We start from the raw sequence: 25726 nt of genomic DNA, 5'->3' as shown, positions 1-25726 counted from the left end.
TCAGTCCAGTACAGAATATATATGTCATTCAGGGTCCAAAAGTCAGAACTGAAGAATTGGTTCCCTTTTAATTTTCAAGAACTGATTTGATTTGAATTGCCCAAACTCAACAACAGCATTGAATTGGATTAGGAATAGGGGATTATCACGCTGATACGTAGTACTTCCAGATTCTGTGATCTTTGTGGACCGCCACTTCCGTTGAATCACCGATCTCGCTGGCAAACTGATGAAGGACTACACTAAGTTTATTTATACAGCATCCCTGGTAAATTAGTCTGATTCACTAAAGTGCCGGCTGCAAACAAACGTGCTACCTTGTTTTATTTTAAAGTTTTAATCCATTTCTTCCTAATACTCAATTCAGTCGGGAATCCATGAAAACTTAAGAAGGGTTGGTGTTGTTGGTTAGATTTACAAAGTGGAACAGAGGAGTGACATAAATAGCATTCGTCTCGGGCATTGTTGAACTGCGTCGGAAGTGGACATGCACAAAGTTGACAAATCCCGCCCATGAAACCCGGAAGCGTGATAATCCCATATTGCAATAACAGTAAGAGGAATTTACTCAATTGCAATTCAAAGAATTGCAAGACTAATTATAATTTAAATTAATTACAACAGTTTAAAACATTAATTACACTCTAAAAATTGATGGGTTGTTTTAACCCAACTTTGGGTCAAATATGGACAAACCCACCCATTGGGTTACATTTTTTAATTGCATTTTTAACCCAACGTTTGGGTTTGTCCATATTTGACCCAAAGTTAGGTTAAAACGACACGGCATATTTAGAGTGTATTAAAAAAAAAAACTACTGTCATTTACCAAAGACACGCTGTGAAAAATGTGCTGGACGGGGTAATGTGTGCGGCTGACATTATTGCACATGCATTTGTAAGAGTTTCCATTTCAGACGCAAACTTTATGGCAGTAGTGTATTTTTGAAACACGCAAGGTGATTTGCCTTTGTCAATTTACTGGTATTTGCGCCATTATTTACAGCCCAAGAAAAGCATGTCTTAAACCAGATGCTAATTTTAACTGCTCTTGGTAGATTTGTTGGTAATAATGAAAATGATCCGACTGGATTAAAAAAAAAAAAGTCTCTCTCAGTTTGATTTTAAATTGCATGCACTGAATATCACGATAAATCCCATTCAAGCTGTGTTCTTCTTTAAGTTCTGGACATGAAACACAGTCCAGCCTCCTTCCTGCCAGCGATCAGACCAAGCACTTAATTAATCCAATTAATGGAAAAGTTCAGTAGACTCTCTCAAACAGACACGATCACATGCTAATCCTCTGTAGACCCTTGATGACGACTCTTTTCTTGAGTTATCTGTTATCTTCATTAGGAGGGATTCTGACGTACACACATCCACTTGTGCGAGCGGAAATGTTTGCTTCAAACTACTTAAACTAATCATTCCTAACATCCCAAACGAAACGTTATTCAGTGATTATTTGCAGCAACCTTGAAACCTTCTTTGGTGACCATAAAAGCTCTTGATTTTACATTACAGGTCCTTCTCATCAGTCTATAAGTTTCGGGGGTTCTTCGAAGCTTCAGTGTGGGGATTTTTAGAGTTCTTTGAGGATCTTAAAATGAATGTATTGTGGCATCAGGCTGTCAAACCCCATCAGTTAGAAATGGAGCCTTTATTTTTATGAAGAAAATAGTAGTCAGGCTGGACGTTATGATGAATATACTTAGCCTTGTGGTTAACAAAACAGTAAATTGTGTAAATTCCAATTGCAGTTATGCCACATCATAACCCTTAATTGTATTAAATTATATTGCAATGTCCTTCAAATCTTAAAAGTATATTTAAAAAAAAGCTGTACTTGCAGATATTATTATGATGATAATGAAAAAAGATGAAGATGACAATAATGAAAAAAGGCAACTTAAGTGTGTTTAAAGAGAGTACACACTTAAGTACAATTTTGAAAAATGCACTTTGTAATTTTCTAATATTTGAATTTGCTTTAAAGTGTTGACTAACATACTTAAGTGCATGTATACCGTAGTGTATTTGATAATGTACTCAGTTCCGTAGATCATAAAAGGGGAGTTCAGATTTCAAGGTTAAAAGAAAAAATACCCTGTCTTCCGAAAACTTCATCAGGAATGACGAGATTTTCTATTTCCAGGCTTTACATGGCTGCTCTGAAGAGACAAGAGAAGGATCATCGGACGTATTACTAGCAAATACACGTGGTCTCTGAACGGCTGATGACCTTGGAGAGGAGGAGGCTTGAAAAGACACAGTAAGCACTAAGAGACAGTTTTACAGGATTTAGAAGACGAGGGCAGATACGAGTACGATCCTTTTCAGGATTAAAACGTTATTTTCATTGTACTGCTGTGCAAAACAACGAGATTTGGTTGCTATCCCACATTCTCAATCATTTCCTTCGACAAATATGCATCCAGTAAGGTCCACAGTAGGACTCGGGATGGGGGAACGTATTTTCTTCTTCTTCTTCTGTTCCATCTGTCTTTCCGTATGCGCTGGGACTGGAATGCCAGGTTCGGACTACAACCCTCATCCTCGTTTCATTTGTACCCCCATTCCCGCTGACGCCGATCCCGGGTGTTTCCCCACGACGGGCGGCCCAGGTGGCCCCAGTCCCGGACACCACAGCGGACCTAGCGGGAACAGCAACAGCTGGTGGGGAATGTCCAAGGAGGCAAAAGCGACAATCCTGCACCTGCGGGAGAGTTTGGTGCAGCAGAAAGAAACCATCCTGGACCAGAGGGAGACTATCCGAGAGCTCACCGCCAAACTGAACCTGTGTGAGGGTTTCAACCGCGGCACGGGCAGCCATGACGACCACCCGCACCGCAAACCCACACACCTGGCTCACCACGCCCACCACGCCTACCCGACAGCACCCGACACAGCGCACCTTGGGTGGGCGCCGCCCGATGGTAACCACGGCAGTCGTGGAATGGAGCTTGGTCACTATGGCGACGGGGGACATCATCGCGGGAAAGCCTCGCTGAGCGAGAAGCACGTCACAGGGGAGATTCCTTCACCCTCGTCTACGCCGGAGCAGATGAGCAGGATGCTTCAGTCCCTAAAGGAGCGGCTAGAGAGCCTGCAGGTAGAGTCGAGTCTCATTTATTTATACAGCACTTTATCAATAGAGGTTGTTTCAAAGCAGCCTCACAGTAATAAACAGCAAAATAGCATGACATGTATCAATTATGAAACAAATTCAGTTCCAGCTGTAAAACAACTCGACTGAAGTGTCATTATCACCGTAATTTAGTTAAATGTTTTATCTTAGTGAAGATTTTGGAAAGGGTATCCGTTATAAAACATTAAAGGGACACTCCACCCATGCATTCCGATTTCCATTGTTACTATTGAATGGTCGTGCAACATTCTCATTTTCCCTTGAGACGAGAGAAATCCGCTATTTACCTTTTTCACTTCGAGGGGATTAATGAAGATGCCGAAGACAAAACGCTCCAAGGTTTGCCGGCATTTCACGTGTAAAATTACGCGTCAGAGTAAGTGTGCCGATTGTCTGAAGCCCATATAGATTCACGCCAATCCATTGGCTGATGGCTCGGGCGCCGCCTTGACGCTCTTACGTCGTCATACTATATTAGCGCGCTTTATCTGATTTCTTTGTCCGAAATGATTTCCAGGCGGTAGCGTAGAGTGGAGCTCAACTCCAGTCTACATTGATGGGTGGAGTAGTGGGAGTGGCCTGCAGAGCTGAGCATTGCAATGCACTATGGGGATTGTTGTCTACAACACACAAGCACTAAAAAGTCACTAAAATTTTATGCCTTTTCTCTGCCAAGAAGGACCCAAATTAGAAATTGAAGAGTTCAGATGCAAAAGCCTCTAAATGCCATTTGAAATTTTCTTCTAAAATGACCATTTTTATCAAGCTTGTATATTTAATATCAGTAATTTCACTTAAATGACAATTAATAGGTAATCTTCATTGCCATTTAAGTGAAATTACTGAACTTAAATATACAAGCTTGATAAAAATGATCATTTTAGAAGAAAATTTCAAATGGCATTTAGAGGCTTTTGCATCTGAACTCTGATACTATTCTGCTAGGCTACATATATGACCCACTTTCAATACATATACATGTCTCCACCGGTGGAATTACTCTTTAAATTTAGCTATAAAGCAGATCTACAGCTTTGAAGCTTCAGTATGGTGATTTTTTAGAAGAACTAGAGAATAAAAAGTTCTTTGAATGATCTTATAAATGAACTGAACTGACCTCAGCTGAACCATGACACTATTGACACTACAAGAACAAGAAACAGGTGGGGACTAATCAATCAATCGCAGCTTTCATTGGCCAAGAACCGCCCAAGAGGATGTTTGACTGACATGTAACGCAACCTATCACAGTTCGTTTTGTGTGTAACGGAGGCCAGCTAGTAGTTGCTGTGCAAGTAAGCACAGCTAGAGCTGCAGTCTTTAGCCTCCTTGTTAGAGCGCCTGACTCTCATGCCGGAGACCCGGGTTCGAGGCCCACTCGGAGCGAGTCGAGTAGGAGTTACATGTGTTTTTACTAGGGTAATCCTGTCAATTTAAATATATTTGGTGAGGGGTTTTGAGCAGCAATCAACATCAGCATGCAGACCTTTGCTTAGACTGCTGTGATTGTGTTTACAGACAAGAAACACTTCCACCAGCTACTCAAGTTCACTGAAAGATCTCCTGCAGAGGAAGATCAACGCTCTAGAACAACAGATGCAACACCATTCTTCATCACTAATCAGTGCCAGTCACAGTGACCACGAAGGTGATGATGATGGCGGTCACCATGACGACGATCACGACAACGGCCCTCATGAGGACAGCCACGACGATCACCATGATCCTCACGATGAGAGCCACCACAGTGATCACCATGATGATGATCATCATGACAACGGTCACCATGATGACGATGGACACCACGACAACAGTCACCATGACAATGAGGTTTCTGAACATGGCTTCGAGAGGTTGTCTTATAACCTACAAGGGCACAGAGAAGCACAGGTTGGAGCGCACAGCAAACTGGACGCAGTTCTGAGTGATCTGCAGCACAGGCTTACTGACACTGGTAAGAGAACGGTAGAAGAACGCTAGTTACTTCTGTCTTTGAGCATTTAGATTGAACACAACTTAAGCTTGGCCAGTTTTGGTCCTTGGATGATGACCTGAACAGTGTTGTAGAACTCTAGACTCGGACTCGTCTCGGACTCGGGACCATATTTTAATGGTCTTGGTCTTGTCATGGACTCGGAATTGACTCGTACTCGAACATTTGTTTTTTTAGGACTCGGAATTATTCCCGAGTCCACTCAAGTTCAATTAAAAATATTTTTCATGATTATTAATGTATGTGAATAAAATATTTCTTTAAATTGGTTGACACGCCCAGTGATTGGTGATTTTCTAGTGCGCAACTGTGCATGACAAATTGTAATAAAATTACTTTTAACACCACCTACTATGTGGCCTTTTTACCCTAAACTGATCATATTTTTTAAACTCTAAGTAAATTCAGTAAAAAAAAAAAGGATTTCTCTAAGTAAATAAAAGTAAATTAGGTAATCAACCCTCACTGGTCTCGGTCTCGACTCGGACTCGACCGTCTCTGGTCTCGGACTCGACTCGGACTCGACTCTCTCTGGTCTCAAAACTCGGACTCGAGTGAGGTGGTCTCGACTACAACACTGGACCTGAAAAAACACGTTGATCAAGAATCAAGATGATTAGGATTGGTAGACCACCGCTATTCAGGGTGCAAAAAAAATCAGAGGAGGGATATTTGAATGTCATTATTTGACAACGTTAACGTTACGAAATAACGGTTTAAAGGGATACTTCACTTTGAAATTAATTTTTGATATGTTTTAGCTTACCTCGAGGGCATCCAAAATGTAGGTGTGTTCTTTGTTTCCACATTAGTTTCAATTTTGATATTTTTAGGTCAAACCGTTGTCTGTCAGTCACATAATGGAGGTCTACTGTCACCACCTCAAAGAGCATGGACAGAGAAGTCCAGATTAAACATGATTTATTGACTCATAAATGTAAGTACACATTGATGGACTAAGACACGAAACGAATGGTTTGTTTGAGAAAACGAACAGTATTTATATTGGTTTACCTCGTGTAATCACAGCCACGTCCAAGTGATCTGAGGGCGCGGGCGCTTCACTGTGAAGATCTAAACATATTTAGATAGACAGGAAATTGCAATGGACAACATGACATCATGACTTTTGCGTAAACATACACGCCACTTTCGAGTCAAGTGGCGTGTTATCGCTACGCATTTTGCTATCCGCGTGTATGTCTACGCCATTTACGTCCGAGTGATTCCGCGTGTCTGTACACGCCGTCAAATGTCCGTGCGAAACGAAGCAAAATATAGATCTACATCTGGTTAGCAATCTTTTTTTTCCCTAGGATGGTAAGGGAACAGTCATAAATGCCATTAACCCCAGTGACGGTTAGGTTTAGGGACTGGGTTGAGGTAAGTCATATATTTATATATACAGTAATAACATTAAGTCAACGGCGTTCATAAACACGCTGAAAAGCGATTATGCGTGTTGATAGCACGCCAAAAATGGAAATACGAATTGGCGTGTCATACACTCGCTACTTCATGAGATCAGTCTGCAATGGAAGACGATTTCGATTTATCAACAGACAACGTTGATTTTTTTTTTCCGCAACCACGCGAGAGATCACTTCCGACGCTTTCTGGCACTTGCGCAGACCGAAGCGCCCATGTCTTCAGATCACTTGGATGTGGCTGTGATTACAAGAGGTAAAAACGATATAAATACTGTTCGTTTTCTCACACAAACCGCTCGTTTCGTGTCTTAGGCCATCAATGTGTACTTACATTTACGAGTCATTAAATCCTGTTTAATCTGAACTTCTCTGTGCATGCTCTTTGAGGTGGTGACCATAGACCTCCATTATATGACTGACAGACAAGAACGCTTTGACCTAAAAATATCAAAATTAAAACTACTGTGGAAAGAAAAACACCTACATCTTGGATGCCCTTGAGGTAAGCTAAAACATTCCAAAAATGAATTTCAAAGTGAACTGTCCCTTTAATGATCTACAGCAAACTAGAGAAAGCTTTGCTGATAACTAAGTTAATATATTTAGTTACTACAACAGTAGTTTCTCACTAGAAATTACACCAAATGTGCAAAAACACACTAACTGTGACCACCAAGACACACTCTTTATTTTTAGCACATCTGTCACAGAATGGAAAGCGCTGGGATATTAAATGGCAGTGAAGGATACATCTATGCTGCCTTCAAAAATACATCAGATGAAGGGATCTCAGGACACAAGATGTGAAGCTAACATTGGATTCGGACGTGTCTTGAGGCCTTCCTACCTTGGAACAGCATTTTTCAGTTTTCGCTTGCAACCAATGTCATTAATAACAGTATTAATCCAATTACAAGCAGTTTAGGATCTACTGTCGGAAATTGAAAATGCAGCCGGTCTGACCAGAAGACAAATCAATCACACTCAGCCTCAATGCCGAACTTGACACTGATTATCAATTCCACAGGTTTTAGAAAGAACAGCAAATCAACTGAAGGTTTCCAGGTCGGCTTCCCCATGCGAACCAACTACATGTACGGTCGTGTGAAGCGCACTCTGCTGCACGAGATCTTCTCCTTCACGCTGTGTTTGTGGATGAAGGCTGGAATCGGGCCTGGACTCGGAACGCCCTTCTCCTACTCCGTTCCAGGCCAGGCCAACGAGCTGGTGCTCATCGAGTGGGGAAACAACCCGATGGAGCTGCTCGTCGACGACAGAGTGAGTGAAAGAGAGCGAGAAACGAAGGAGATCTGAAGGAACGTGCACATAATTCACATAACACTCACCAATGCTGCATTTATTTGACCAAAAATACAGTAAAAACTGTAATATTGTGATATATGATTAGGGCTGGGTTTTGAGACAAATTTCACAATTCGATTCGATTTCGATTCACAAGCTTGCAATTCGATTCGATTTCGATTCAATATTGATTATTTTGGATATCAGTTACAATAAATGGCAATTTTTCTCAAGGGAATTAAATCTTTTAACTAATGCTGTAAACTATGGGAGTCTAGTTGTAGCCTATAGGCTTCATTAGCCTAATATGAAGGTAATAATGAATGAATCACTTAAATTACACTTTTATTTATTTTTATAATAAGAAGATTATATGAAATATAAACATTTAAATGGTGGCTGTCAAAAACTTGCCAGATTTATTCAAATATGCATTAAATATTGAAGAACAATAAGATTATAATGCATATGTAATATGGTGTATAGCAAAATGCTCCTATAGAGTTATTTTTTCTAGCTGACTAACGAGTTGATGTGGGTTTTCTGAGGTAAATATGACGATACATGACATTGATTACAAGCTGTTTAACTGACGTCTTTCCACGGTTGAAACGCTGATTGAGCGAATCAATGTGACATGATACAGATTTCGATAAGTTGTACTCTATCTTTTAACACACTTTCAGACGCTCACTCATGTTTATTTCGCGCTGTGACTGGTATTATTAACCCGGAAGAGAGATCAGCGCTGCTGCTTCTCCAGAGCGATCTCACGCCAGAGTGATCTCACACCACAGCGCCAAAACGTTATTTATGTTTTTGAGTTTCTAAAGAAAATGCACGTAATTTGAAAATTGAGACTTTGTTTCATATCAATAGTAACAAAGGACAAAGATTATTGCGATTTTTTGAATGCGCGCAGCCGCGATACAATGTCCCATTCATTCAAATGAAACAGGATGACTAATCGATTCTTGAGACTTAAGAATCGATATCGGTTCGTTCGTAAAAATGAGAATCGATTAATATCAATAAATCGATATTTATTACCCAGCCCTATATTTGATTACTATTAAAATAGCTGTTTTCTATTTGGATATTTTGTAAAAAAAATCCAAATAGAATATATTTTGTAAATTTATAATACATTTTTAAATAAATTTAATTTAATATATATTTAATATTTTGTAAATTTATTCCTGTGATTCAACTCCATTTTTCAGTGTCACATGATCCTTCAGAATGCTCAAGAAACAGTTCAGATTTTTATCAGTTGAAAACTGTTTTTTTTCCCTGTGGAAATTTTATTTTTCAGAATTCTTTGATGAACAAGAAATAGAATATTTTTTAACATTATAAATGTCTTTACTGACAACTTTGTACAAAATCTAAATTGAAGCTAAATGTCTTTCATTAAAAAACACTTTTGGATGTAATATAACATTACGGCCGAAACCACAGGCCACATTCATACGTTTTGAGAATGACAACCAAAATTATCAGCTCACTGGACACCACTGACTTTTATAGTATTTTATTTTTCTTTCGTAATATGAAAGTCAGTGTTGTTTTTTTTACCAATATTCTTCAATATATCTTCTTTTGTGTTCAGCAGAAGAAAGAAATTCATACAGATTTGGAACAAATTGAGGGCGAGTAAATTATTTTCATTTTTGGGTAAACTATTGAGTCAGTACTGGAGTTAATTCAGTTGTCGAGTGGCATTGGAATGTGACTACTGGAGTGTGATGAATTTTAAAGAAAATATTTTTGGGTTTTAAAATTCCTTCAGCTCTCCTGCGATTTCCATTAACTGTCCAGTTAGACAGCTCAGTTGAATATTATTCTATAATATCTAGGTGTTAAATATGAATCAGAAAATCCTGTAGAAATTTCAGTTGAATCTTAGAGGATTCTCTTGTAATCCCATTTTTTATCATTGTGGCTTAATTATGAAATCGATTCCAAAAGGGACACCATTTCACATTTCTGAAGGATTTTTTAAATGGACAAATGAAGGACATATGGTGATCATGGAAATTAACTGGGGCTTGGGGAAAAAGGCCACCAAAATAAATAAAAATGGCCCCAAAATGAGTTCTTGTTTTTAATATTTATGACAGGATATATATAGAGTGCTATTTTCCCGAATATCAGCACGATTGCAAATGTGAAAGCCACTGATTTCTGAACAGTTCAATAAACAAGGTTAATAGGTGATTTTCATTTTACACTTAGAACATTGTCTTTTTGAAACGGGCCTCCGAATTGCCAACCCGGTCTCATCCCAAGACGTCATATAACTGGCGTTTTGGGACGTCTTTTGACCATACGTCAATATTCGCCTTTTTAGGGCCCCCTTAAACGTCGGTAGATGAGGTTATGGGATCCTAACTCTACCCCATACCTAAACCTAACCCTAAACCTAACCCGTCACCTAACTGACGTTAAAGGTAAAGCGTCAGTTGTATGACGGCCCGGGATCGCCATCTACCGACGTTTAAGGGGGCCCTAAAAAGGCGGATATTGACGTACGGTCAAAATACGTCCCAAAACGTCAGTTATATGACTTTTTGGGATGAGACTGTGTTAGAATTGCAAAGGGTGAAATAGAGGAGCATAACAGAAAGTGTTTATTAAGAGAATTCTGTGTATCTTGCCTCGGATTCACAGGCTGTTCCTTTACCCCTCTCGCTGAGTGATGGTAAATGGCACCATGTGTGTGTGACGTGGTCAACACGGGACGGCCTGTGGGAGGCCTATCAGGATGGAGTGAAGAGAGGCTCAGGAGAAAACCTCTCCCCCTGGCATCCCATCAAACCTGGCGGGGTCTTCATACTGGGGCAGGAACAGGTAACACGATACAAGCACAACATACAATCAGCTAAACTCATATTTCTCCTTTGACTTCCCAGACAGCAAACTGACATTGAATCAACGTGGAAACGACGTCTCTCATGACATTGAAACAACGTTGATTTGCTCATCGAATTAACGTTGAACCAACGTCAGACGCGGCATTCTTCAAAGCTAAATGAAATCGAAAATTGGTTTGCTTTCATAACGTTGAAACAAAGCGTTGATTTCAAGTTGATTTTCCGTTAGTTTTGAAAGAATTACGCGTCTGACGTTGGTTCAACGTTAATTCGATGAGCAAAACAATGTCAGATCAACGTTGTTTCGATGTCATATTTCCACGTTGATTCAATGTCAGTTTGCTATCTGGGTTGAGCCATAGACAAACATCAGGAACACATTAGCAACCGCATAGCAACACCCTGGCAACCACCCATGACACTATAGCATTGTGGCAAAAGAATTGTTACTTAAGGGCCGGTTCACATATCGCGTCTTTTGCACGCTCAAGTTCGTTATTTCAAATGTAGGCACGCGGTATGCACGCTCATAATGGAAGCGACGCGGTCGAGGTGCGACGCGCTCGTTTTATCCAGGCGCGTCCGCGCCGCATCGAGATAAAAACATCTCAACTTTTCAGAATGCCCAAGCGCACCATAGGTCACGTGTCACGTCAACCAATCAGCTTCCTCGCCATTTTTGTTACCTCTTCTTAAAATATAATCAAACTGGTCCTTGTCCACTCTGAAATAGGCTTTGAACCTCCCATTGTCCAGGCAGAGTTCCTGAATCAGCTGGTGAAATTCCCCATGGTTCTTGCGTTTTTGTAGTATGGGTTGCACCCAAACACTGCGGCGTTTTTTTTACTTTTCTGAGTAAATAAATCTTGTAACAGAGTTACAGCAAAGGTTTTTCGGTGGTGGAAATCCATTGCTGAAATTTCCTTCATGTAATGGAGAGCGCAGCTGATGGTTGCTTAGCAACGACAGACGCCTCCGGAGTGCAACCGCCCTAGCGCTTCTTTGGAAAAAGGAGAACGCGTGCGCCTAGCGTTTTCTACGCGTTTTTTAGGCGCGATATGTGAACGGCCCCTAATTCAACTCCTCTGAGGACAAAGTACACTTAATTGTATTGAAAGCGCACTTAAAGTGTGCTTCAAACCATAGTATATTTTTAAAAACGTAAACTTGCAGATAAATAAAAGGCCACTTAAGTACACTTAAAAAGAGTTCTCTTAGGACTAGGCTTCTTAGCACACTTTGTAATAATGTCAAATTAACCTTCATTTTACAGTGTAATTATTTAATTATAATACCTACATTTAAGTACTGAATAATATTAATTAACTACATCATTTGGCTTAGGCCCTAGGGTTTGGTGTATAGGTTAGTTGCTTTAGTAACACTTTATTTTACAGTGTCTGTTACATGTACTTACCACATTAACAGTAAATTATGCATAATTACATGCAACTGACCCTCAACTAATCCTAACCCTATGTAAGTACATGTAGTTAATTACTCAGTACTTAAATGTATAATTACATTGTAACTACAACACCTCAAAATAAAGTGTATCCTTTGCTATCCTTTTCTGTTATTACTATAAGCACACACACACACACACACACACACACACACACACACACACACACATATATATATATATATATATATATATATATATATATATGTAACATTAAAATATATTTTAGTTTACCAAAAATGCTTGTCGGTACATTCGGCAGTAAGACTTTAACCATATATTAGAAACAATTATGAAATTCCATAAAGATATACTTTATAAGTGGGTCAAAAATGCACTCTAAAGTTAAGCCAATTGCTTTTAATATAAGTAAGCAATAGGAACGAGAGGCTGTGCTGTATCGTGAATAAGTAACGGCTGAAGGGCGTTGTTAGGCACGACGCGAAGCGGAGTAACCCCTTCAGCCGTTACTTATTCACGATACAGCACTTGCCTCGAGTACCTTATTGCTTTTATAAAACGGTTGCCACACAACATTAAAGTAAAAAACAATGTTTTAGTGCAACTTTCTTGAAGTAAAATCACTAAAAGCCTTCCTTCCGCTAGAAAAAATAGTCCCTGACCGTAAACAGCAACAATGTTCCAATGTGTAAAATGCATGAAAGCTCAAATAAAAACAACATAGAACCGCAGTGTTGCGCAGCGATCAATAGAACCGTCGGGTGAAGCGGTCATAGCCGTGTTTTATCGTGAATAAAGCACAGCTCATGACCAATCAGAATCAAGGATTCGAACTAACCGAACTAAGTTTACATAATACATTTCATTAAGTTGCTATTAAAATGCGGTTAAGTGTTCAAAAACTTTACATTCAGTTCATACTTCTAAAATAAACTTCTTTTTCACAAGGAAAGTCATACATGAGACGTCATGCTCATAAATAAGCCAATGAAGTTGACTTCGCAAATAAAGAGCTAAGAACGAAGTATCTGTTTAGTGTTACTAATATAATCTCCATCCATGTTTTCCCAGGACACACTGGGTGGTCGTTTCGATGCGACGCAGGCGTATGTTGGAGAAATCTCAGACGTGCAGATGTGGTCTCACGTCCTCACGCCACATGACGTCTACAGCCTGGCTTCGTGCGGTGGTCATATGACCGGTGACATCATCGCCTGGTCAGAGTCAGTGGTGGAGCTGCATGGCGGGGCCACCAAATACCCCTTTGACCCCTGTCATTAAAGAGCATCGCCGGGCAAAAGGACAATCCACGCACAAATCTCAGAGTGCAACATGTTTTAAATAAGCTTGTTTTGAAGCATTCGGATGATTTGTCACCTGGTTGCAATTCAAAATACGTCCACTATCACGTCAAAAACATTGCCTTCTGTTTACATACGAAAATTGGGTGATCCCGTGACCTCCAGGATTTCAACAGGGACCCGTTTTTGTATTTACGATGTTTTCATACTGAACTTTTTCCATTTGTGTTCTATAAATGGCACTTCAGTGTCATTCAATGTTCAATGCAAGTATATGACATATTGTCATAACTTGGATAGAAATCCATAGAGGACGCTAAAAATGTAGATGTGTGTGCAAAAAATAGAAAAGCGGCTCAACCTGAGCAGTGAGTTGAAGTTGAAAGATTCGTTTTCTTGCACTGTAAGAAGAATCTAAAGATACAGCGATACCAAAGAGAAGAGTTACCAGGCTTTTGACCAGGCTAAGTGCACTGTTGTTGTGTTTGTGAACTGTTTTACTGTACTTGTCCAGATGTTACGGTACTTTACCGTACGGTACGTGTCCAGGCGTTTGGTGTTTTGAGCTTCACATTAAATGTAGTTTTAGTTTATTTATGAATCTACTGTAAATGTGTTATTGATTCAAAATAATTCACTTTTTTCACTGTAATGTTTGTGCATATGAATTTGTTATGCATTTACTCTTTGTTTAGGCCTAACTTGTTTTCATTTGTTTAGAGATTTGGAAGCTGAAATGCAATAAAAGGGACTGATTTTGGAGGGATTTTTCTATAGCAATTTCATGGCTACTGACTAATAGAATTCAAAAATTTGCTTAATACTTTAAATGAAGATGATATTCATTGCATTTCCGAACTGAATTCTTTAGGCTATGGGCTATATGCACGCATAAGTTCCGCATTTGACGTAAGGATGCTCGTTCATTTCCGGTTGTGTAGATTAAAGCGGAGGAAAACCGGAGAAAACGGGATAATGGCAGAGTCTTCAATATTTACCGTCCTCCCGTCTTAAAACGAAACGTACATACGTTTAGATGTAATTTTATATATAGTTATGTTTATTTAATATAATTTTAAAAAGAATCATAAACACAACGAGGGGTGTCTGTTTTATCTGTTTTTGTGACTAACGTTTCATTAGTATAACCATGGAGTATAAAATTCAATAGAAATTCTCGGTATTGCATTGGACTCTATGATCGGCGGAAGTTATCGAGCATCCTTAATCCTTCACCGGAAATAACGCCGTGCATAGCCCATTGCAGTATTGATCAGCACAAGTCTTTTGTCGGTCTTCATAGTATTAGAAACTAGGCTAATTAAGCATGAAGTGTTTGATAAGCCCCTGCAGAAAACACTCCTGTAGTATTATACTGTAGTGTATCGATTCACGACAAGCTATCATCACTTACAGGATCTATACCAAAAATTGAGGGCCAGTTTGGATCCCCTTTTGCCTTCAGAACTGCTTTAATTCTTCATGGCATTGATTCTGGAATCATTCTTTAGAAATGTTGGCCCATATTGATAGGATAGCATCTTGCAGTTTTTGTGGGAGGCACGAAGCTCCCGTTCCACCACATCCCAAAGATGCTCTATTAGGTTGAGATCTGGTGACTGTGGGGGCCATTTTAGTACAGCGAACTCATTGTCATGTTCAAGAAACCAATTTGATATGATTCCAGCTTTGTGACATGGTGCATTATCCTGCTGGAAGTAGCCATCAGAGGATGGGGACATGGTGGTCATAAAGGGATGGACATGGTCGGAAACAATGCTCAGGTACGCCGTGGCATTTAAACGATGTCCAATTGGCACTAAGAAGCCTAAAGAAAACATCCCCCACACCATTACACCACCACCACCAGCCTGCACAGTGGTTACAAGGCATGATGGATCCATGTTCTCATTCTGTTTACGCCAAATTCTGACCACAAATTGTAGCCTCTACAAATTTTCCTATTTGTAGTGGAGATGAGTGGTACCCGGTGGGGTCTTCTGCTGTTGTAGCCCATCCGCCTCAAGGTTGTGTGTGTTGTGGCTCCACAAATGCTTTGCTGCATACCTCGGTTGTAACGAGTGGTTATTTCAGTCAAAGTTGCTCTTCTATCAGCTTGAATCAGTCTGCCCATTCTCCTCTGACCTCTCGCATCAACAAGGCATTTTCGCCCACAGAACTGCAGCATACTATATATATATTACACACTGACTCAAAATGAGGTTAGCAATAGATTTCTTAACCATTCTGTCTTGAAGTTAACTAGATTTGATGTGTTGAGGGCTGAAATACATCTGTTCAAGTATGGTACTGTGGCATTATGGGAAGACTGAGATTAAGCAGTACTAATCGTTCTACTTATCAGTCAGGATATAAGCTAACAAGCTAAAGCAGTGTAGGATGGAAAAACAACACACATATAGAAGTGTGTCCACCACCGGAAGACTGATGTTTAGACTATACAACCTACAAATCGGCCACGATTCTAAAAGAAAGTACACCGCAGTAAAGGGGCGACACTCTACAACATCAAGAGTGCAAAAAAATTTCACCCACCCCACACACACACACATACAAACACTTTTATATACATACACAAAAATAAATTCAGATTACAAAAAAATCTGTTCTGAATTTTTAAAAATCACAGCTTCATCTGAATGTTACGAAACTTGGTGACATTTCTGGCATTAGGGATGTGAACACACACACACACACACACACACACACAAAAATGAGTTCATGATCCGAGCATGCTAAGTGGTCGTAAAAAAAAAATAGTGAAAAAAATGACCCCCATAGGAAATGAATGGGAAACACTTTTATCACTATTTCTAAAAAAAAAAAAAAAAAAAAATCTAAAACTTAATAAGAAATCGTTTTTGCAAACAAAAAAGGTAAATGAGAGCTGTACATGCCATCTAGTGGTTACACCATGGTTCTACCCTTTTTCCTCTACACTGTAACCAGATGGTGCTACTTTTCTTCAAATTTTGTTATTTTTTTTCCTGAAGGCCTAGAGTCTATATTAAACTAAAATACTGCATTAATATTTTTTTTTCAAAACAATATATACATATATATATATATATATATATATATATATATATATATATATATATTTTCCATGGCAAAAATAGACCATAAATATTGCATAAATATTGATAAATTCAATCAAATTGTCTCAAAATACTAAATTAAAAAGAATAAATATTATAGAACAAAAATAAATTGCATTGGTTTTTACTGGGATGGAGGAAGTTTCATTTTTGGTCTCCGGTCACTTCTGACCATCAGAGGGTAAAATATCATCTTACTAAGATACAATATTGGCAGATATAGAATGACAACCACTAACCTTAATATGCATGCATTTTATGTAATTAGTCTGCTATAAAGATCTGAAAGCTATCAAAATGTCATTTTTACTTTAAAAGGTACTTAATGCATTATTTTTTGTAAATAACATGTTCCTGTAAACGCTTGTTGCCAGCCCTTATATTGCAACAGCCACATGACAATTCATAATTGTTTTGGCAAATTTATGAATTTGTTAATGCTTACTTTTTTTAATATGAATAACACAAAATATGAGAAATAGAGGTTGAATATTAATCTAATTTTGAAGGTTTACAAATATTTCCAATTTGTTGATAACAATATTCACCAGCTATTAATAAAAACACACAGACAATGTGAATGTCTTTTATAAATCTTTTTGTTTATTAGAGTTGATTGGCACCAGTGTACCATAACTGAGTTTTCACTTTGCTACATGAATTTCTCAACAATCTGTTCCATTCTGTGGCCAATCAGAAACAGGGAGTGGGGGAAAGAAAGAAGAGGAGGAAACGCTTTCATTTGTCCTATCGAATTCACAGACTAGCTGAAAGGTTTTGGCACCTTCGCACTTCTCATCAAGAATGCCCAGATTTAGAGTCTCCAAAAAGTCATCAGAGTCGTTTCTACAGTCTTCATCAGACCACATCATGCCCAAACTATTCGTTTAAACACATAGCTTATATCAAGGAATGTACTGTTGCACTCAGCAGTTTAATGCCATCTAACACTTGGGGAGTCTCTTCGCGGTCATATACGCGTGTCCTGTGGGTTAACATACAATACAACGTGAAGCAGGTTCACCTCAGATGATTTGAAGTGGACGCCGTATCCTGGCATCCTTTGCGTGTGCAGCGAGGCTTAAACCAGTTAAGAACTGCAGTATCATGACATACTCATAGAGGGCACTAGAGAGTAAATCAGGCTGTCGTTTAGTCGAAACTGTGCTGAACTCTATATTAAAGTGCCATAGATCCTAACTCCAAACTATTAAATATGTCTTAAAGTCAAAGACATCGATTACTATAGCCAAGCTTTATATTAATCGGGAAAAATCACAAAAGTCAAGCAAAACGCACTGCTAAACAATTCTCAGTATTAACCATTTCATAATTAGTATATTTAAATAGCGTGGTTATTATTATTTTAGACTCCAGACGCTATTAGTGTTCTGTATAAATCGGCTTTAAAGATATTTAAAGGACATTCCTTATCGCTTTGTATCGATCAAGTACACGTTTTAATAGTTAGATGCTTTTTGAACTGCAATGCCAATTTGCAGACTTGAGGTTTAGAAATACAGAACGCTAATAGTCGCCTTAGAAACACAGGCATCGGACCCACCCTTTACAAAAGATGCTTCAATTCGGTACAACATGCAACCCCCCGGTCCTTGTTTCTCAAAAAAAAAAGAAAGAATTGGAAAAACAATAAATAAAAATGCTAGCGATGTGTGTAGTAAACAAAGATAACAACATGTATTTACAAACAGAAAAAGGCAAAATATAATGTACATTGGAAAAAAGCTGCCATGGACTCCTTCAAACTGAACAGCACTGAGTAAGAGGGAGTAACTAGTGTTTCACACAAATAACGATACAAGTACGTCTGGCACATATTTTAGGATCAGGAATTATATTAAACCATCGTTTTCATGTCTGGTTTGTGGGGGGTTAAGCAGCAGACACAGCACTCTTTCTCTGCTTTGGCAAACACACATTCTGAAAGGCCAATCGAGACGAGACAAACCTGTCAAATGTCATCCCAAATTAGAGTTAAACTTTACAATAAGGTCTTGTTTGTTATTAGCTAAAGGGATAGTTCACTTTGAAATGGTTTTTTTTATATGTTTTCGCTTACCTCAAGGGCATCCAAGATGTAGGTGTCTTTGTTTCCACAATAGTTTAAATTTTGATATTTTTAGGTCAAACCGTTCTTGTCTGTCAGTCATATAATGGAGGTCTATGGTCACCACCTCAAAGAGCATGCAAAGAGAAGTCCAAGACTTGTAAATGTACGCATTGATGGCCTAAGACATGAAACGAGCGGTTTGTGTGAGAAAACTAACAGTATTTATATCGCTTTTACCTCTTGTAACCATAGAAACAAAGCGCCACCAGATCACTTGGACTTGTGGTTACAAGAGGTAAAAAATATATAAATACTGTTAGTTTTCTCACACAAACCGCTCGTTTCGTGTCTTAGGCCATCAATGTGTACTTACATTTACGAGTCACTAGCCGCGTTTCCACTGCCGGGCTAGGGCTGGGCCAGAGCTAACAGCGAGCCGGGCCGAGCTAGTGGCCTCGGGCCTCAAGCACCGGGCTTGCGTTTCCACTGCCGGGCCAGTAGCCCCACAGCGCTGCCCCAGACCCCACCCCCAACACGCCTTTCAGGATCAAACGTCATAAAACCCAACCCATTTCAGCGGGTATTATGAATTAATTTATTTTTTAAATTAGGAAGATAGCATGTATATTAACTCAACTGCCGTAGTGGCTGCAATAGTGTCCCGAGACCAGTACAGGCGATTCTCCATTTCAAGCAGCGATTTTTTGCGCGATATAACAAGTAGGGCTGCGGGCACGTTAAGTTATTCATTAATCGTTAACCGAGGCCCATCGGTTAATACTCGGTGCATAGTGTGCGCGCCGCAACCTCGAGATACAGAGTAAATTTTTAACACCTTTAATAACTGATTGGACCCCATTCGAAACGAAATTAATTTATAGAAATAAAACGCAGCAAGTACGGAGCAGTTAAAGCCCCATTTCCATCACCCTTCAAACTGAAATTGCCAATTGAAAATAAGCAAAACGTCCATTTCACAAAAACTCCGTGTCTGCAAATAATAAAATAATAATAATAATAACCATCATCATCATTATTGTAACATTTTATTAGGCTGCATATGTAGAAGACGCCTTTATCCAAAAAAGGAACAGAGCACAAATAAACACAATATTTTTGACAAATATCAGCGCATATCCAGTGTGTGTGGAGCACGCACTGATGGCTGCGAGACGCCCATGTGAACAGTTTCATTCTTTCAGTGGAAACAACTTAAAATACTCTTTAATTTCTGGTCATACAGAAAATAATAATACATTATTCGCAAATAAATTTATTTATAACAAGAAAACGTTGTGCTTTAACAATTAATCATTAATCATGATCTCCGCGTGAACTGAAGCGTGAGACCTGAAACAGCCACCGCATTCGAATTTGTTCGTTTTAAATTGGACATTTAAAGCTTTAGTCTACAGGGGTTATATCCTTTGTAGATTAAAGCTTTAAATGTCCAATTTAAAACAAACAAATTCGAATCGAAAGCCAATATCTTCTATGTTTATGTAGCTTAATTTCTCTCTAAATGTGCATCCGGAGATGGAGATATGTTTTTAGCCGAAAATCATTTAGATCATTTTCTGTAGGCTGTGGTTACGGCTCTTCTCATTCAGCACTGCGGGCAAAATATCATTTCCAGGTTCTAATTTGGCCTCAGAAAACCAGTAAAATATATATTTTTTTCATATTAATTTGTCAAATATTTTAAATGTTTAAGGGGCAAAAAAAAAATCAAACAAATATCTGAAAATTCGTCGATATGTAGCTATATATAGCCTATATATTGTTGCGCAGCATTTGGCATAGGCCTACAGTTCAAATTAAAATGTTATGCAATTTTAAACGGTTAATCGGTTAAACATGGACACCCCTATGTGCATCTTGCTTCAGATCATAACGTTCCATAACACCGATAAACTCCGCCTTTTACCTTGAACACGCCTCTAGCACGAGCTGGCCCCCTCTGGCCCAAGGTATTCGACGGGCCAGAAATCCTGGCCGTTGGCCCCGAGGAAGCCCCGATCAAGCCCCGGAAGTGACAGTGGAAACGCGACTGGCCCTGGCACGCACTAGCACGGCCCGGCCCTGGCCCGGCAGTGGAAACGCGGCTATTAAATCATGTTTAATCTGGACTTCTCTGTGCATGCTCTTTGAGGTGGTGACCATAGACCTCCATTATATGACTAACAGACAAGAACGGTTTGACCGAAAAATATCAAAATTGAAAATACTGCGAAAACAAAGACACCTACATCTTGGATGCCCTTCAGGTAAGCTAAAACATTCCAAAAAATAATTTCAAAGTGAACTATCCCTTTAACACAAACTAACAATGAACAATACTTCTATCGCATTTATTAATCTTAGTTAAAATTTAATGCTCTGTGCACTAACTAATGCTAACAAAAGGGTTGGTTCACCTAAAAAAAGGTAGCTAATTACTCTCGCTCATGTCGTTCATCTTCAGAACACAAATGAAGATCTTTTTGATGAAATCTGAATCTCCATTGACAGATACACAACTAAAACTTTAACGATTCAAAAAGTAAGCTAAAAAACGAATCCATATGAGTTTAGTCCAAATTTTCTAAAGAGTCGATCGCTTTATATGATGAACAGATTCAAGTCTTTTATTCACATATAAACATTGATCAGCGAACATAAACAAGCTCAACCGTACATGATTGACGCACGAGAATGAACCTCATTGGTTCTTGCGCGTCAAGCGAACATTGAGTTGTGAGTTGATCAATGTTTATATGTGAATCAAAGCCTAAATTAAATCTGTTCATCATATAAAGCGATAAAATCTCTTTAGAAAATGTGGACTAGTTTTGGATTAGTTTTACAATCTCTTAAAGCATCATGAAGTGGTAGTTGCGTATCTGTCAATGGAGGGACAGAAATCTCTCAGATTTCATCAAAAACATCTTCATTTGTGTTCTGAAGATGAACGAACGAGTTTGGAACGACGTGAAGGTGAGAAACCGATGTCAGAATTTTCATTTTTGGGCGAACTAACTAGAGCCAGACCGATATTTATCGGCCGATATTAGGCATTTTCCAAACTATCGGTATCGGCAGTTATAATGGCCGATAAATGAATATTTCAAAAATAAATTAAAAACGGACGAAACACGCTTCAACCATGTCATGAGTGTTGGAGTTGTATAGTCTGTCCACCAGAGGGCACTCTACACCGTCACTGTTGGCAACACTCGTTTATAACGCGCCGCACATTCTGCAAACTGCTGATCCAGCCAGATTCGGGCAGAGAGAACCAGTTATCCGCGAGTGAGATCATCGGTGAAGTGTGTTCATGGTGACCAACTCAAAAATTATCCTATTATTTTAGATAAAACTCATAACTATAACTACAAATAACTAATGTTAAGGAAATCTGTTAATGTTTTGTTGCACGTTTCTGAAAAAAAATGAATAAATAAATAAATATCGGCCGATATATCGGATTTTAAAACCAACAAATATTCGTATCGGTATCGGCCTTCAAAATCCTTTATCGGTCGGGCTCTAGAACTAACCCTTTAACAAATGTGACCCAATTAAAATGTTACCAAAAATTAGATTTAATTCCGCCAAACATCAGGATGCATTTGGAAGGAAATGTGCTAAGTTAAGGGCAAAAAATAAATTAAATTAAAAAACAAAAATCTTGAAAACGAGTTAATTTCTTTTTGCACTTTTCTTTAGTGTACAATATAATCTGAGATTCCCCCAAGAACAGTTTTGCAGCACCAGTGGTCGAGTTCTCACTTTAAACCCAGTTGGTTTAGTTGAAACACTAGTAAAAACATTCAGAAACAGGGCTTGGGGTCTTTTAAGGCTCTTTTCTCAAAGGTGGAGGAGCTTATTTAAGGACTCGCATACAATGAGATGTGTTTCTACAAATGCTTTGATGGGTCAATATAGTTGTCATCAACTGTGCACAGGAAATGACATCGCCGGCAGGTTTATCACTTATATATACCAATATTAGTCTAAAAATAACTGATGGGATATGCTTAACTCAGTCTTGATATGTAGTGAGAACAGCAATGACCTTCATTAACATCTTCATTTATAACATGTGAATAAACTCGAACGAGTAAGAGATAAATAGTGTCGAGACGGGTAGCAGACAGACCCAGTAAATCAATAACAAAAGCCTTCAGTGCGAACCAAACTTCCTGCTCATTTCTGCTAAAGGCTCGGTTGAATCGGTCCCTGACGATGGTGGTGATGAAGATACATCAGGCTGGTTGGTCATCTACCCTGTGTGTGTACGAACTTCACAGTAAAATGCTGGAAATAGCAGGAATGGTGGGCGGAAGCCACCGAATGTGAGAGCGCAGGAAGAAAAGGTGAACGTGATGAGGAGAGATGTGTCTGAATGTCATGTTTGTCGGTGATGGAATGTCAGCGTAATATAGTGTGGGACTACAAACTAGAGTGATAGTGAATAACACTGTGTAGTGTACAAGTGTATAACATAAGAGATGGGTTATTGTGCAGTCCAGACCACCTAAATCCAAACCAAAGATGATGACGTTCAGGTTTACCCAACGACATCCATCTCTCCATTAAGCCAGCATTATGGATTCTTCTGATGAGAGGACGAGAGCTACCTTAATGAAGTATCATTGGTTTCTCAGAGAATGGATGGAGTGTTTGGAAGGACGGAGGAGAAATGGAGGATTTCTAGGGTTGCTCCTCCTTCTTCTTTAGGGAAATGCGTTTCTTCCTGGCAGCAAGCATCTCGTAGAAGGGGTCGACGCTCACAGCAGATCTGCAACAGAAGATTGGGTCATAGATTTCCCATTTGACTCTATAATGCCTACTGTATCCACAAGTTTCCGAGGGGCGCTCCTGTAATAAAGTGGGTGAAACTTCCGGTGAGGCGGCGGAAGTAGCATTCCAATGGTATTTTGTGTGTTAGTTAGCCAAGAGGCTAGCTGTTTTTTCGGAGAATTATTTTACTATTTAAAGACGCAAATCTTTATGAGAGATGTCGTTACGAAGCTCAGGGACAACATGTGCTGTTCGCGGTTGTATGTATAACCGGATTAAACTAGTTCAGTGGCTTAAACGTGATTGTTTTGAACATAAGCTGAAAACGAAATCAGAGTGATCCTGCCAACGACTGTAGTTTCCATCACCTTTCAAAAGACGACGAATCTTCCTGTGTACATTAGTTTAGATTCTTAATATTCTATAAACTCTATCAGCATGTGATTGGCTGTTCGCTACTGATGTTACACCTAAACTAACGATCAAAGCCTGTGTTGACAGAATACCAAATGTGTCAGTTAATGTATTCAAGCAGCACATTCATTTATAATTTTGAATAAACTCCCAAGCACAATGACTAAGTGTATTTTTTATTTTAATTGTTTGTCAGCTCACACAACTGTCTGTCACCATGCCTTGATGAGTATTGATTATTAATAATGTTATTATAATACTCCCAACCCATAGACATATACACTAGACCAGTGTTTTCCAACCCTGTTCCTGGCGGCACACCAACACTGCGTGTTTTTCTTTGTCTCCCTAATCAAACACACCCGATTCAACCCATTAGCTCATTAACCCACCTGATTATGAGCTGATAAGGGAGACAAAGAATACACGCAGTGTTGGTGTGCCGCCAGGAACAGGGTTGGGAAACACTGCACTAGACGTCACCTGGATACGGCAGTTCATTGGAACGAATGCGTCAATAGAGCCGCCATCTTGAAACAGGGGAGCCCCTCCACTTTAATGCATCAGCGTCAATGTAGTAGACAGGCCTAACGCAAATAAAATCACCATAAATCATCGTGAATGCGATTTTTCTTGTTTTTTTGGTTTGTTCCAACAGTCAGACATGTATTTCTCATTGATTCCAGAAAGAAACTATTATTTTTTTTTTTTTAAAAACATTCTTCCTAGTTCAGATTTCATCCGTGAACATCATACGCTGCACAAAAGTCCGCCACCATCAATGAATTCGAAATAATCGGTGGTTTTTGACGCATGCTTAGAACCCCAAGGTGAGGTCTAGTGTATATGTCTATGCTCCCAACCAAGTAACTGCGGAGGGTAAAGGGACTGTTATTTCACCCTTTTTAATTTGGTTGAGGTTGTGTTCCCACATCGTTAGCTAGTTTGGATCGCTATAACTTGAATGACTGTCAACTGTTGAATGAACGAGTGTGAAGTATGTCAAGTCCATAGACAGGTCAAATCGCGCTTTGTTTACTTCGAACTGGAAGACGCGCCCACTTTTCGCAAAGCCTCATGAGTCGACAAGAAATTGTCGACAAATATATTTGTTGTCGAGTAGTCGTTTAATCTCACGTGACGTAATGTAACTGCGTTCACACCGGACGCAAATAGCGCGTCAAATTCACGTCTACCGCGTCTAGTTTGACGCTTGACCACGTTGTGTTAATTCGCGCGTCAAGAGTGAAGCTGACGCTCGTAAAAACAAAAGTTTGAAGCGAAATTTACGAAATCCGTTGGCGGCCATTTTTTTACTTATCGATAGAATCACCGTTTTGTATTTGCTCTGGAGAGCAGAACTGCAGCGTGGGGATCATCATCGCTGTATTTGTGTCCACCGGACCCTTCGAAGGCGAACCGTTTGCCGAGTTTCACCATTTGCTCGCTCCAGGAGCTGCGCTGGATGACGGCCGCTGTCAGCGGTACTTCCGCCTGTCCCGCGCCCAGTTTGATGACCTGCTATCCCGCATCGGAGCGAGGATCACCCTCGTCCTCATCCATCTAATCTGTCATTTATTTTTGTTTTGATGATTAATAGAGCCAGCCTCCAAAAGTTATTAACTTGTCCTGTGATTTTTTTTCTCTCTCATGACCAGACACAAACTTTTCATATAATCTAGATATGGAATAAATAACATTCAATACAAAATGAACATGTCTCGTATATTGAAATAAAGTTTGAGTGATAAAATATTTGCTTTGTTGAGCATTAGAACCACACCAGGCATTTAGTCATATTACAAAATAATTTATTGAAGCATCCAGTAGGGGTGTAACGGTACACAAAAATCACGGT

The 25726-nt window shown here is 39.3% G+C and overlaps 2 protein-coding genes across 2 annotated transcripts in view; one reads left to right on the top strand and one right to left on the bottom strand.

The window, feature by feature from the left end:
• Positions 1–2194: 2194 nt before the first annotated feature.
• LOC120462630 (neuronal pentraxin-2) lies at positions 2195–14241 on the top strand. The gene is made up of 5 exons (XM_039651227.2): positions 2195–3115; positions 4670–5105; positions 7602–7852; positions 10550–10729; positions 13250–14241. Exons 1-5 carry the CDS (start codon positions 2432–2434, stop codon positions 13457–13459), a joined length of 1761 nt encoding a protein of 586 aa, XP_039507161.2. The 5' UTR covers positions 2195–2431; the 3' UTR covers positions 13460–14241.
• A 6694-nt stretch (positions 14242–20935) lies between these two features.
• cyth2 (cytohesin 2) overlaps positions 20936–25726 on the bottom strand; it is a 33036-nt gene continuing 28245 nt past the window's right edge. The window contains exon 12 of the mRNA XM_039651282.2: positions 20936–23452. Coding sequence (XP_039507216.1) covers positions 23365–23452 — 88 coding nt within the window. The 3' untranslated portion in view covers positions 20936–23364. The remainder of the gene's footprint in view (positions 23453–25726) is intronic.

The sequence above is a fragment of the Pimephales promelas genome, chromosome 12 (assembly GCF_988280905.1).
Source record: "Pimephales promelas chromosome 12, fPimPro1.hap1.1, whole genome shotgun sequence".
In the NCBI taxonomy this organism is placed as follows: domain Eukaryota; kingdom Metazoa; phylum Chordata; class Actinopteri; order Cypriniformes; family Leuciscidae; genus Pimephales; species Pimephales promelas.
The sequence above is the reverse complement of the archived record's forward strand: the minus strand, read 5'-3'. Positions and strand labels throughout refer to the sequence as shown.